This window comes from Crotalus tigris, unplaced genomic scaffold, assembly GCF_016545835.1.
Source record: "Crotalus tigris isolate CLP2741 ecotype Arizona unplaced genomic scaffold, ASM1654583v1 scf7180000017774.6281472, whole genome shotgun sequence".
In the NCBI taxonomy this organism is placed as follows: Eukaryota; Metazoa; Chordata; class Lepidosauria; order Squamata; family Viperidae; genus Crotalus; species Crotalus tigris.
The window spans coordinates 4,801,509-4,816,841 of record NW_024096625.1 but is presented as its reverse complement, the minus strand read 5'-3'; the positions used below and the strand labels follow the sequence as shown (position 1 = coordinate 4,816,841).

Sequence of the window (15,333 nt, the reverse complement as noted above, 5' to 3'; positions counted from 1 at the left end):
GCTTCTGGGCGGAGCTCCTCCCTTTGCTGCGTCTCTGAAGGAAGCAGGAAGCAGGAAGGGCAGGAGAGAGCTAGCTAGCCCAGCTAGGCTGACTCAGGAATTCTGGGAGTTGAAGTCCATGAGTCATAAAAGAGACGAGGTTGCCTACCCCGGAAGTTGTTGGACAACAGCTTGAAGCTTGCCAGGTGAGTAGCAGATAGGAGGGGGGGGGGAGAAAGAGAGAGAGAGGGAGAGAGAGAGAGGGAGAGAGAGAGAGTGGGGAAAGAGGAGTGGCAGACCAAGGGCAGATAGAGAGGGAGGGAGAGAGAGACCCTTTTGACATCTAAAATGAAGATAACACTGCATATATCCTTTTTTTAACCTATGTGTGTATATAATTTTATTCTCTTAAAGAATTCTCTTGGTGATCATTGTTTTAATAGTATGGATATTCCCAAGAGTCATATTTTTACTTTTATTTTTAATGTGTATATGTGTGTGTGTGTCTGTGTGTGTGTATATATATATACACATATACACACACACACATACACACACCTATAATAAAGGTAAAAAAGGATATATGCAGTGTTATCTTCATTTTAGATATCAAAAGGGTTTTGCGGCTCCCAGTGTTTTGTTTTTGGTGGGAAACGGGTCCAAGTGGCTCTTTGAGTGTTTTGGGTTGCCTACCCCTGGTCTAGTCCAACCTGATGAAAGGATGATTTAAATTTAGGTTGTCCCCACTATTCTAGGCATCAGATGAAAAAAGATAAATGTGGGTATTCCTTACTGTATTCCTCCCAGCTGAAGATAAATTTATGGAGAAAAATTAGCTTTGCTTTTGCTAATCTGAATACAGTATGTGTGATTTATACTTTCTTAGTCTCGTTTACCTTGCATTAAGTTTGCAGTCTTGCAGAGTAATGCTTTAAGACTTGGGAACTGGTGCCCCTACATATTTTTAAAGCAAAGAATCAGGCTACTATGGTAAAAGTACATATCGTAAGGAAGCAGATGTAAAATAATGATTCTAGTTTGCTAATTTGATTATCCTAAAAACACCATCTTTCAGTATAGACCCATTTCATATTGGTACATATATTTTCATGTAACATTTTATTTTGTAAGATATTTAGTCCTTATAACATCAGCATTATCTGTGGGGAGAATCTATACCAGAATCTGAAGCATAATTGTGCCTTACTATTTCCAAAAGGCTGTGTATTAATCTTATTATATTACTTCAGTTACTAGGAGTAAAAACAAGTATTCAGAAAAATATATTTGCAGAAGTGCTGTTTTTTCAAGGGTCCTGAAGCAAAGATAAAAATCCTGCATGAAATAACAATTTGCAGAAAGTACAATATAATTGGTCAACCTGAGTTGTTATCAAAATACCCAGTAAGTATTGTAAAATCAATAGTAAATCAAATATACTTTTCTTGTTTGTATGGCTTGTTCTGTAATTTTTATAGGCTCATGAACGATTAGAAGATTCTAAACTTGAGGCTGTGAGTGATAACAATCTGGAGCTGGTCAATGAGATTCTTGAAGACATCAGTCCATTAATAAATAAAGATGAAAATATTGCCGAATTGATTGGTATACTAAAAGAACCACACTTTCTAGTAAGTGTATTTTCTAGTCTTAACAATTAAATATATTTTTGTTCAATTGCTGTAAAACATATTAAAATAGCTTTTGTTTTAAAGACAAGACTTTATGGTTCAGATCTAAAAAATACTGTGTTAATGTTAGATTGAAGATATAACTTCAGATGTGTTTGATTTTGAACTATAAATATATTTTGATTGATTAATAACTTCAATTATCATTTCTATTTAATTTACTTCAGATTAGACTATAATTTAACTTTTTGTCTGAACTGGATCATTTCTGTTGTTTTGACTTGAAGAAAACATGCTAAAATGAGCAATCTGTAGAAAAATTCTCTGTATGATGAGTAGAGTTTATCATATTTTGCAGTTGCTATTTGCAAAATTGAGGAGTTGCCCTATTAATATTGTAGGACCCTTCTGGATTGCCAAGAAAGGGCCTTCAAATTATTCTGTGTAATTATTGGCCAATTATAGCAGAAAAAAAGATGTATTAAATGTATCATCTCATCCATTCTCTATTTGCAGTCACTCTTAGAAGCTCATGATATTGTGGCATCAAAATGTTATGAATCTCCTCCCTCTAGTCCAGAAATAAATAATGCTTCAGTGAACAATCAGATAGTACCAGTCGATGCTATTCGTATACTTGGAATTCATAAAAGAGCAGGGGAGCCTCTGGTAAGTATGACTTCTCCCCTCTTAAATATAAATATATTTGGCAGACTTGCATAATGTTTCTCATTTGTTTAATTATTAAAGTTATAAGATTGCAAAATGCTTCTTGAATAGAAACTAAAATATAAAAGTATAGTGGGAGAGACATAGTTCTTTAAAAACCTGTTTTTATATATTGAGGCAGTCCAGTGCTTTTGTGGGACTGCAAGCTTTCAGTGTGTGAGTGTATATGAAAGAACGAATAACACATTTCATTGAAAACACTAATATGCTCCCAGGAGAAGAAATGCTAAAGACTTGCTTTATCTATGCATGTTCTTCAACCAGTAAATAGAGTAGATTAAATAAATTTATGTTAATAAGTTAGATAAAGATTAAAATAGTTGTGTTCAGTAAATTGAAAATGTGAGAAATCCATGTTTGTAAGTCAATTCCTTATATGAAATACTCTTGCTTTTGGATTTCAGGATCATAACAGTGTATAAGTTTTAACAGCTCTTATGTAATGTCAACTAATAAGAAATCACGTTGTTAAGATTCTAGTTCTGAAATGGGGATAAATGTTTCAGAGATAAACTCTGATGCCCTTCAAATGTTCATTTAGGGTGTGACATTTAGGGTGGAGAATAATGACCTGGTGATTGCAAGAATCCTTCATGGAGGAATGATAGACCGACAAGGTCTCCTACATGTAGGTGATATCATTAAAGAGGTTAATGGTCATGAAGTTGGAAACAATCCAAAAGAATTGCAAGAACTCCTGAAGAGTATTAGTGGTAGTGTCACTCTGAAGATTCTTCCTAGCTACAGAGATAATATTGTTCCCCAACAGGTTAGTAGTATTGTCCTTGATTTGAAGCTATATAGTGAATGTTATTTTGTTTTCTTTCCTCAGTCTAATCAAATATGTTAACTCAGCTATGGTCATATTTAAAGGTGACAGCTGTCTGCAGTTAATATTTTGCTAAGAGCTACTTAAAACATATGTGTAAATGCACTGTAGTTACACATACTTACAGGAATTTCATTCAGAATGCAGGCACTGTAAAGCTGCAGCTGACTACAACTCAAGTGTATGAAAAATTGCATGTTACTACCATATCTATTACTATTATTAGATTTTTATTCCCCTTTTAAAATATTTTGGGCCAACTCAAGGCAGCAAACAAATCTAATGGTCTTACCTATTTCCCCTACAACAATATCCTGTGATGTGGGTTGGGCTAAGACTAGCCCAAAGCCATCCAGCTGGCTTCTGTGCGTAAGGGAGCTCTAGAACTCAGTCACCTAGTTTCTAGGCCAGTAACTTAGTCACTTACACCAGGGGTAGGCAACCTTGGCTCTTTTATGAGTTGTGGACTTCAATACCCAGAATTCCTGAACCAGCCATGCTACTCAGGAATTCTGGGAGTTGAAATCCACAAGTCATAAAAGAGCCAAGGTTGCCTACCCCTGACCTAAACCAAATGGGCTCTCTATTGAAGATGAAAGCGAAGATATTAATTTCTGAGCAACAAATTAATGCAATAATTTTGGTAAATTCTTAAAAACAATTCCTTGAGAGTAAAATTATACATTACATTCTATTGGTTTTATTTCTTTCTGGCTCTATGTATAACTCACACCCACACATCTTATTTATGTCTAGAAAGAACACTCTGTCACTCTGGGAAAAGTGGTTAAATGATAGAGGTTCCGGGCAATGATTGTATTTTGCCTGATGTGATCAAATGTAACTGCAAATGGTGCCTTTGCTGTCATGCCTTTGCTGTCATCTCTGTATGTATGTATGTGTATATATATATATATATATATATATATATATATATATATATATATATATATAAGATTTTGGGGTACCAGTAATAGTCCTTCTCTATAAGAAGGGTAAATGGGATGAGCCAGCTAACTGTAGACCAATTGGCATCTAAACAATGAACATCAGTAATGGACAGATTCTAGAAGGAATCTTAGGGGATAAATAGGGTGGCTTTGGTGATGGATAGTGAATTGTTGTCCATATTTGGATACTATGACACTTTACTCAGAAATATATGAATAATTTAAATCCATATATCTGTCATTTTTGGACTTTAGTCACTTTTGATTCCATAGTAGGGAGATTCAATGGGATAAGCTCAGTGGTGGGATTCAGCCAGTTCACATTGGTTCAGTAGAACCGGTAGCTAAATTTTGCTGCATTCAAAGAACCGGTTGGCTTCCAGAAGTCCAGTCTAGATGTTGGAAGCCTCCCAGGCCTAGAACAGCCCGCTGGAAGTGCATGGATGTCACTTCTGAAAGTCCGTTCTAGGCCTCAGAAGCCTGGAGGAGGCCTCCCAGGCCTACAACAGCCCACTGGAAGTGCATGGATGCCACTTCTGGAAGTCCATTCTAGGCCTCGGAGGCCCAGGCCTGCGTCAAATAAGAGAACTGGTTGTTTAGGTATTTGAATTCCACCACTGGATAAGCTCAAGAACACACCATGGACAGGCAGTTGCTCCAGCTGATTTTGTATTTGTATGCTGTAAGGTGTATAAGGGCTACTCACTAATGAAATATGGATGCAGCATGGTATGCATCAGAGATGTATTTTAGACCTTGCCCTGTTCATCAACTCTGATTGAAATTGTGAACAAATCAGCCATGCCCCTAAACTTGCAGGCTGCAAATAATCAGTACTGCTAAATGCAGATGATGCAGTCCCTATTTCCCACTGTGCTATTGGACATAGAAGGATGATTCTTTCTGTGAGATGGAATATAGAGGGAAACTTTAGAAAAGCTCATCTAGGCAGTCTCCAGATTATGAAAAAGGTCTGTTCCTAAGTTTGTGCTTAAAGTGAATTTATACAGTAGTTTAATCAGATACATATTTTTCTTATTTATCATCCTTTAGTCAAATTTGAATATATAAAATAGTGGAGATGTTCTGAAGCTGCACAGTGTTTTCATGAGCATACAAAGTAGTGTAAGCATTTATTATGAAGTCTTGTATTTAACATAAAATTTTAATATAATAGAGTTTATGGAAATTTATTAATAAGTGTGAATTATCTGTTTGTCAGGAGTTCTCAGCTCAGGGACCACCTGTATTTTTAAATAGCTGGGAGTGGTTTTCTACTCTTAAGAGAAATAGGATGCCCCATCATGATTACAGTTCTCTAATGATTTGAATATCCGTAACAGCCATCGTATGATTTTTCTTCACTAAAGGAGGTGGTTTAGTTTGAGCTGTTTTGAAAATTTTCCAAGTTAAAATGCCCACCTGGGGCTTTATGCTAAGAAAAATATCCTTGTGATAGCCCTATACTCACTACACCCAGATAAATTGTCAGTGCCTTCATTAAGTTAGAAGTTGTGGCCTAATTCAATCTCATTACATAAAAAGTAATTTTATCCTTTCAGAACTATGATTTTCTGAATAAACCTAAAATATTTTGATGCAATATTTGGAAAATATTACTTTGTAACTGAATTTGTGTGTTGGAACTTTCTGTAGCACCCATGCATTCACTGCTTTTTAGTCATGCTTTGTTCGGAAGCCTTTGTTTATAAAAGACAATGCAATACACTGCATGAAATAATAATAATTCTGAGAATTGACTGAAAGATACGGAATAAAATAAATTAACTTTGAACAAACATTAAACTATGTACAGAATGTCTTTAAAATTGTATTAGTAATCATTGAGATGGTTATTTCATATAAAGGCAAGTCCCTTTTTATAACACTAATCAGTTGTAACCTTTCTGTTTATTGCTTTGGGACAAAGTTTTCTTCTGTGGTAGATGGCATAATCTTCTATGCAAGCATGAATCCTGGAACTCTTAATTAAAATATTGGTTTCACTTCAGCTCACTTGACTGCTTTCTGAGAATATAAACATCTGAAAATAATTGGGATCACCAAAACACAAATTATAAGAACATAAATGATCACATGATAACTGTAATACCAGTAATTCATTTCAAGGGATTTTAACAGCTTGAACCTTTACCAGAAACTTAATTGTCTTTCAGAATTGTCCTCTGGACCCTTCATTTTGCTGAATCAAAAAAATAGTTAACTCTTAAGCATGCTTGCTAAGTATTTGTAAGTCTGTTACAACTGTTGTTCTTAAGCTATTTTTAAAATTATGTTTCAGGTATTTGTGAAGTGTCACTTTGATTATAATCCATTCAATGATAATCTCATTCCATGCAAAGAAGCTGGTCTTAAATTTTCCAAGGGAGAAATTCTTCAGATTGTAAATCGAGAAGACTCAAACTGGTGGCAGGTTAGAAACTGTTAAATCTGATACAAATTTTCAATGCATTAATCCTGCTTAAATACATATTGCATGTATTTTTTTAAATATGCTATTTTGAATCCTATGAGGAATTACTGTTAAATATAATTTCATACAAGAGAGCTAGTTTGATGTAGTGGTTAAAAATCAGTTCCAGTTCTATCCTAAAAACAAAGTCAGCTGGTGATCCTGGGCCCAGTCACTTATTCTCAGCCACAGAAAGAAAGCAATGGCAAACCTCTTCTGAAAGGCTTTGCCAAGACATCTTCAGGGACTTGGAGGAAGGAAGGGGGGGGGGGGAAGAGGGAAAAAACAGACAAAAATTCAGAACAGTTTCAAGAAAGTGGAGTAGATCCTTAGGCTATTCCTTCTATATCATCACATTATAATACTGTCTTTAAAAATATGGAGAAATTATCAGGCTGGCCTTGGAGATCATGTGCAATTCTATGCTCAGAATAACCAAATTATACAAAACAGCACACAGATGTACTGTAGTATACTTGTTAAATTGTTACAGAAGTATAGCCTATAAGGATATTAGTAGCCTTTCCCGGGCATATTGTTCAATGATGCAATCTTCGATCTCCGGGAAGAGTATACTCCAGTTATTTATTGTTAAAACAACATTTAAAACAATAAAAACAGTTATATACAAAAATTAAAACAACTTAGCTTTCGCTGGTCCTCTGCCAGCGTCCTCAGAGTGGGGCTTAGGGGGTGGGAAGTTCTTTTTATCCCCTTGCTGATCCAATTGCCTACTCATTGCCCTCATGACAGGGCCACTCTTCCTGATTGCCTGTGACTGCCTTGCCTGTTCCGCCCTCTCTTTTTTGCACTCTAACATTGTATTTTCCTGCTTTGTCATCCTTGTGCTGTCTCCCCCTCCCTGCGCTGTTATCATTAACACACTCCCCAATCCCTCCTCCTTATCCAATGCAAGGTGCCTCCTCCGACTCGGCACTACACGAATCGTGTTGGGCTGCTGATCATACCTGCATACCATTGCCGGTTCCTATTTCAACTCCCTCCTCCAACCCCCCTCCTCTCCCAGCCTGCCGATTCATGCACCCTTTGTTATCCATTCCTGTCATCCTTCCCCCCCTTCCTTCAACCCTCCCACCTGTTGATTAACATATTGTTCCTGCCTTTCATCGACCATTCTATTGATGTTCTCTTCCTCAATATCTTTTCCTTCCTGATCCGCTGCTCTATCTGCTGTTCCTGTTTGCCCTCCTCCCCCACTGTCCATCTTCCCCTCTCCAATGTCCTCCCCATCATCTGCTGACTTGCCTGTTGTTCATCCATTTCTATCCATCCTCTCTTTTCTAGCATTCCTCCTCCTCTGACCTGCCGTCCTACATGCTGTTCCCACATGCCAACATCCATTCCTGTTAAACCCTCCTTCTCAAGCTTTCCTCCCCCCCAATCTGCCATCCTGCCTGCTATTCTTATCTGCCCTTCTCCTTTCCTGTCAGTCCCCCCCTCTCGTTTCCTCCCCCCCTCTCCAATCCACTGCTCTGTTTGCTGTTACTTCTAGCATTCTTCCTTCCCTTACTTGCTGTCCTACGTACTGTTCCCATCTACCAACCTGCGTTCCTGTTGGACTCTCCTTCCCAAACTTTCCCCCCCCCCCAAACCTATATGTATGTAGGTAGGTAGGTAGGTCGGTCGGTCTTTGGTTATTCGGGTTTTCTCCCGCGTAAAATTGGAAGTGTCTTGGCAACACTTGGAACACGGCCAAGCCCCTAACCAATCAGAACACACCTCCACCTAATCAGAACACAGCCAAGCTCCCATCCAATCAGTTCATACCCCCACTAGCAGTTAAAAAGAAGAAACAGCTACGATCACACATTGCTCCTAGAAGCAAGAAGCCGAAAACACCAGCCTGAAGATGATGAATGGACGTCAAAACTTCGCCAAGATATTTCCAATTTTACGCGGGAGAAAACCTGAATAACCAAAGACCTACATACAAACACCCGCAAAAACCTCAGAAAACAAATACACACACACACAAACACACACACACATACATGCATAAAATGCAAAAATATGGGTCTTAGATGTGTTGGTGTGAGAGAGCAAATATGAGATAGGCTTATCTAAAGTATATATTTACAGAAGGAAATATTCTCATTAACTTAGTTCTGTGACTAAGTTAATGCTTTTGAATTTGTTCTTGGCTGTCATCTAGCATCTGTTATAAGAAAAGAATGGCTAGATTATTTATGTGGACACATTCCTAAAATTTTGTCCAGTGCATTCCAACACAGCTAGCCTTGAGTTTTCGCTATGAGAGAGACTGTTAGTTTTGATATTTCAGGAGGAATACAAATGGAAGAGAAAATTTGCATAGAATTCAACTAAACATTTGGAAAAGGGGTACCATTCCTTTATTTATATTTCCGCTTATATCGTTATATATAAAAAGTAAGTCTGTCTCCTCAGGATATATTTGGCTTTTACAAATTGAGTGTTCTATATTATTTAGGTGGTCTGCATTATGTAATCCTTATTTTTAGGCATAGATGGCCATGAGATGGGATCAAATGACAGAAGGTGTGTTATGACGTCCATGAGGTGTATCCCTTTGATGTCATTGGTATCTAAAGACTGTGCACATTGGTATCTAAAAACTGGGTACAAATCTTTGGAACATATAAGAAATCCTGAATTAAAGTGCACATCCATTCATTCAACTGATTTAATGAATGTAAAAGGCAGGAATGGGATTATTTTTTTTTTAAATGCATATTTAACATGTACTCTTTTAGGACTTCACTTAAAATATTTACTGAAAAATGAGCTTTGATTGTTGAAAGGTAGGTGAAAATTTTTTTAGAACATTTAACTGTTCTTATACTTTCATTTTATGTTCCAGATATCTGTTGTCTACTAATGTATTACAGTGCTTTGCATCCAACTTGTTTATATGAATATAAAAATCTGAACATTAAATAGCTTTTGGATACATTACAACTTATAATATAAAAATCAATTTTGTTGCATGATTAATTTTATTTCAGGCCAGCCATGTCAAAGAAGGAGGAAGTGCAGGACTTATTCCTAGCCAGTTCTTAGAAGAAAAGAGAAAAGCATTTGTTAGACGGGACTGGGAAAATTCAAGTAAGGAACATAAAAATATAATTTTATTATGTTCTTTCTTCCAAGTTCCATGTGAATATTGTGAATAATGGAATGCATTTAATAGCGTTCATAATTACAAATTAAGAATCAAAATAATTTGCTTTCTTTCTAATTTCTGAATCTTTTCTGCCATCTGCTGGTACTTAGACAAAATTAAATAGGGAGCATTATAACCATAAGTCTAAATAATTTATTATAGCTATATAAACAAATTTAGAAGTTACAAGCAGTTAGGGTGATACGGCTTTCAATGGAGTACATTAAGACTTTGTTTCAAACTAAATATAACAAATCATAATTTCAGAAATATCTCATTTGTTTTTAGGTCCTTTCTGTGGGACAATAAATAGTAAAAAGAAGAAAAAAATGATGTATCTCACAACTAGAAATGCAGGTTTGTGAATTTCAGCATTACTAGAATACAGAAAAATAATTTAGCAAGAACATTTAGAAAGTTATTTATATTTGTTTAGCTTAACAACTATTGTAAAAAAAGTTATTAAAAATTGGGAGGGTTCACATGCTGACCACACAACAGCTAATACGACATAAAACCATAATTATGGTCATATATCAAGGATTACTTATATCTTTGGTTCTCTATTGGCTATATGTACAAATCCAGAAAGTAATTCCAAATCAATTGATCTTTTCCGAGTTTTCCTACATGTAGACAATTTGATATTCCTTGTCATTGTATTAAAAAAATGTATATTTAACTATTTTGCTAATTTATTTTATAATTAAAATTATCTTTGAACTCATGGGTAATTTAGCTTGTCATATTTAATACTAAAGTGAAATGGGGCATATTAATGATTTATTTTACTACCATATTAAAATAATTTAGGGGCCCTGTATTCCTGATTATATCTAACTTTCTCAGAAGTAATTGGGAACAAAGGGCTTTTATACAGCACTATTTTTAAAAAAATAAAATAGCAATGCAGTAGTAGAAGTCCTACTACAGGAAAACATTTTTACTTCTTTGACAAGGAGTAACTGCAGCTGTTGTATATTACATCATTCATATAATTAGCAATGTTACTCTGTTGATCCTCTATATTCATAGTATATTCATCATTTGAAAACTACTGTATGAAATCAGAGACAGAATCTGAAGGTCCAGGGCATATGACCTTTCACCCAGTGCTTTCCCAAAATTATCAAATCATAATTTTAATCTGTCTAATATTAATGTGTAATATGTAATTAATTTTAATTAAGCTTAAATTTACATTAAATCAACTGTAGTGGCCCAGTCCTATCAACTTTTTGGAGAGAGCTTTCTATTACGACTTTCAGTGGCTACATTGGATACTGCCCCCTCCTGAAAATACATATATAGATAAATACATACATATGTGTGTGTGTGTGTACTATCTACAGTGCTGGAAATAATAAAAATGGGTTTAAAGGTATCACCTTTAAACCTTACATAGCACAGGCTACATTACCTGCAGCACTGTCTCTCCTTGAAATAATCTATCCTTCCGTACTAAATAGGGTAAGTGCATTGCAGATCCCTTCCCTTAAATGTCAAAGGCGCGCATTCCTAGTGGTTAACCCAACCCTTTGGACAGTCTCCCATCTGAGATTCAAGAAATCGCAAATTGATTGGGTTGAGAATAACTGTCCCAAAGTCACCCAATGAGCTGCGTGGCTTATTGGTGGATTGCAATATTTAGAGTTGTGAAATTTATATAATGTTCACATTGCCTTGATTTTAACATGTTTTTTTACATCTAGAATTTGATCGACATGAAATTCAGATATATGAGGAAGTAGCAAAAATGCCTCCATTTCAAAGAAAAACACTGGTCTTAATAGGAGCCCAAGGAGTTGGTCGAAGAAGTCTGAAAAACAGATTTATTGTATTGAATCCCACAAAATTTGGAACCACAGTACCGTGTAAGTTTTTATAACACTCCGTTTGTTTGCTTATTTTACATAGATTCATTAAACATATTTCTTTGATTCCTGGATTTCTGAATCTCAGGTAGACATTATGAAATAAGGTAGTAGACTATAAGTTAAAATCATCCATCCACTGCGGGATGAAGGCCTCTTCTGCAGGTTTCCAGCCAATACGTGACGGCATCAGCAAGTATTGCAGGCCCAATTGAGAAAAGAAAGCTCAGGACCATATTGGTTGGAAACTACAAGTTAAAATATTACGAATAAATGCATTTGAAATTGTGTAAGTAGTTCATTTTTTCTAATATTTTTCTAATATTCAAATATTGTTTTATATATTTGGCAATAAAATAGTATAAGCAAACATGTGGGCAGTTGTGCCTGAAAGCATATTCACCTGGGAATAAGCCCTGTTATAAGTACTTCTGAGCACACTGGGATGCATTACATAAGGAATTCTACAGATAGACATTTAAACTATTTGCATGCAAGTTTACCATATATGCCAGCGTACAAGGCGACCCGGCATATAAGACGACCCCCATCTTTATCGCCGAGCCGCATTCCTAGAACGTCGTCTTATACGCTGGAAACTACCAGTATTTCTGGCGTATAAGAGCCGCATTCCTAGAACATCGTCTTATACGCTGGAAACTACCAGTATTTCCGGCGTATAAGACGACTCGGCGTATAAGACGACCCTCGTCTTTGGCGCCGATTTCAGTGCTCGCGGAAGTTGCCTTATACGCCAGCATATACGGTATTTAAACATTTTAAATGTTTTTTTTTTTCAAATACAGATGAGAGGGGCAGGAACTGCATGAACTCAAAATGAAAATAAAAATGCAAATTAAAAAAGTGCTGCAGATTAAAAGTCTGATTTCTGAAACTTTCATGTGACTCTTGCAGCTCCCAATTCTTCTCTCAGGTTTATGCCTCAGGGTTGGAATGTTTCCCGAAACATAGGAATTATTTTATGAGCCATAACAGGAAACCATTCTTGGGTTGAAGAGCCTTTCTACTTGTACAGGATATCTACTGTATTCAGATCCTCATATCTTTTTCTAAGAAGTTCTTACATAAAAGCACACCTGTCTGTATCTTTTGTGTATTGTTGTTTTGCTCATGTGTCAATTTATTTAGTTACATCACGGAAATCAAGGGATGATGAGAAAGATGGGCAAGCATACCGGTTTGTGTCACGAAGTGAAATGGAGGCAGATATTAAAGCAGGAAGATATTTAGAACACGGGGAATATGAAGGAAATCTTTATGGTACCAAAATAGATTCTATCATTGAAGTGGTTCAGACTGGAAGAACATGTATCTTGGATGTGAATCCGCAGGTATGCTGGTGTAACATTTTGATATCCAAGTGTCAGTCGAAAAACGTTGCACCTGATCAAATTGGAGAAACTTTTAAGAGTTGGATTTTCTTTAATTACATTAATTTGAATAGTAAGCAGATTTCACAAGAGGACTAGGCTTTCGTTTTCAACAGGAGGTGGGGACTACATCATGCCTTGAGGTTGCCAATGATGGCCAGAGAGAGCAGCAATGGACTTTTTCCTATTTTAGCATGTTTTAAATGCTATTTTCACAAGGTTTAAGTGCCCATTATGACTCTTAATCTTCCCCAAGACAGTACAAGTGAAAAAAATAATCTTAAAAAAAAAAAAAAAAACAGTCTCGCCTACTTGAAGAAATTTGCAAGTGTGGATTCCCCAGTTGTCTCTAGAGGGGAGCTAGAACCTTACATATCTGAAAGAAATTCTCCCATGACTTTACGTGTAGAATTTTTATTGTTCTTTTGAAATGCAAAGTGGCTTATAAAGTCGAAGACCATCTGGATTGGCATTTATAACATCATAATGATTATTCTTGATCCTACATTCCCTACCATTACTGCATTTTCCCCCCACCTTCTTGGGTCAATATTTGCTACTGCCTCCTATTAGTGGAGATTATAGTTGTAAAAGCAATAGGTGGATAAAAAATAAGCCTCCATTTCTTTTATTTTTTGAGGTTGACTTCAGGTGACTACATGAAGAAGTCCATGTAATTTGCTTCGCAACTTGTCAAAAGGGATTCACCATTGTTTTCTATAGCTTAGGAAAGGTGACTTGCCCCAAAGTCACCCAGTTGGCTTCCATGCCAGGACAAGAATATTTTTTTCTCTTCTTAGTCTAGTGCCTTAATCACTAGACCAAACTAGTTCTCTTAATCTTTGGAAAATTAGAGATTTAAAGTTAATTCAGTGGGGAATGGGCAGAAAGTTTCTTTGCTTGGAAACTGTATATCTATAGTGGAAAATTGACAAAGAACTCAATTATAATAATTAAAAGGTTGGAGAAGGGAAATTAATTTTAATTTAATCCTGCCCTGCCTTCACTCAGTTTTGGTAGTAGTTCCCCCCAATCTGCCCTTAAATATCCTACAAAATTTGATATCGCTCTGAACCCAAATTAGGATGTGCAAATTATTGGTTTAGTGGAAATCTGCTTTGTCAATCCATTCCAAAATGAGGCTTTATTGATGAGGGGGAGGGGTGCCTATCAATCAGTGTTGACTCCTGTGACTATCTGGACAGGTTCCTGCATTTTTGGGCAAAATTTCAGAAATGGCTTGCCATTGTCTCCTTCACAGGGCTGAGAGAGAATGACTTGCTTTGTGCCTAAGATGGGACTAGAACTTCTTATCTTTAAGTTTCTAGCCTGATATTTTAACCACTCAACTAAACTAGCTATGTTGCATTCTTTTTGATATAAAACTTTCTTTTTTATCAAGACTTTGCCTGGAATAATTCTTACCTAGTCTTCCTCATATTTTATTTATTTGTTGCATTTTTAATTCTTCAGTATGTTGTGTGGCAAGTCACTTTTTATTTACATTTACTTATTTTGCTTTTTTTAAAATTAATACTGAAATATTTCTAATACTATTTTCACTATTGAAATGTGCACAGAAATATTTGATATGTAACTAGAATATGGTAACAGTGACATGATATATAGTGTGTGTTGTTAGATTATAGAAGTATAACTAAAGAAAATTATCATTAGGTACTAATCATTTTGAGAAATATAAAACTGAATTGAAATATACTGAAATTAGATTTAGAAGTCACTTGTCTGTAATTTTTGAGCAGCTTACAGTTCAAGAAAACAGTACAGAGAAAATTTCTGCCAACCATATTCTGTATTTCACCACCTTTACTACTACTACTAATATCCTGGGAGAATTGCCATGTTTGTAAGACTTCCAGAACATCATCAGGGCACATGGATCTCTTGGGGCATGTAATTTAAGAGGCTGAATGCACTGACTCAGAAAGCACGCGTCCTAATAGATGGCATTGATTGAAAGTACTGAAACATGTTGTCTATAAATAGTGAAAAATACATGTTATCCCCTGTGCTATCATGAAAATCTGCATAATGTTAAAAGTGCTTACACCGACACTGCCTATTATCCAAAAAATTGAGTGCATAACTTAATTCTTTTCTTTACAGGCACTTAAAGTGTTGCGGACATCAGAGTTTATGCCCTATGTAGTTTTTATTGCTGCTCCAGAACTCGAAACCCTGCGTGCAATGCATAAAGCTGTGGTTGATGCAGGAATTACAACCAAGCTTCTAACAGTAAGGGAAATTATCTTTTTTTAAGACTAGTTTGTTTTATCAATATGATTAAAGCTAC

General features: G+C 35.9%; 1 protein-coding gene across 15 annotated transcripts in view; it reads left to right on the top strand.

Moving 5' to 3' along the window:
* Positions 1-15,333, top strand: part of MPP6 (membrane palmitoylated protein 6) — a 47,917-nt gene that overhangs the window by 25,324 nt on the left and 7,260 nt on the right. For 14 of the 15 annotated variants that reach the window (XM_039342081.1, XM_039342080.1, XM_039342069.1 and 11 more), the window contains 9 exons: positions 1,458-1,610; positions 2,127-2,279; positions 2,881-3,108; positions 6,421-6,552; positions 9,597-9,696; positions 10,043-10,111; positions 11,467-11,628; positions 12,778-12,980; positions 15,147-15,275. In XM_039342081.1, coding sequence (XP_039198015.1) covers positions 1,458-1,610; positions 2,127-2,279; positions 2,881-3,108; positions 6,421-6,552; positions 9,597-9,696; positions 10,043-10,111; positions 11,467-11,628; positions 12,778-12,980; positions 15,147-15,275 — 1,329 coding nt within the window. The remainder of the gene's footprint in view (positions 1-1,457; positions 1,611-2,126; positions 2,280-2,880; positions 3,109-6,420; positions 6,553-9,596; positions 9,697-10,042; positions 10,112-11,466; positions 11,629-12,777; positions 12,981-15,146; positions 15,276-15,333) is intronic. The other variant, XM_039342082.1, reaches the window with a different exon arrangement.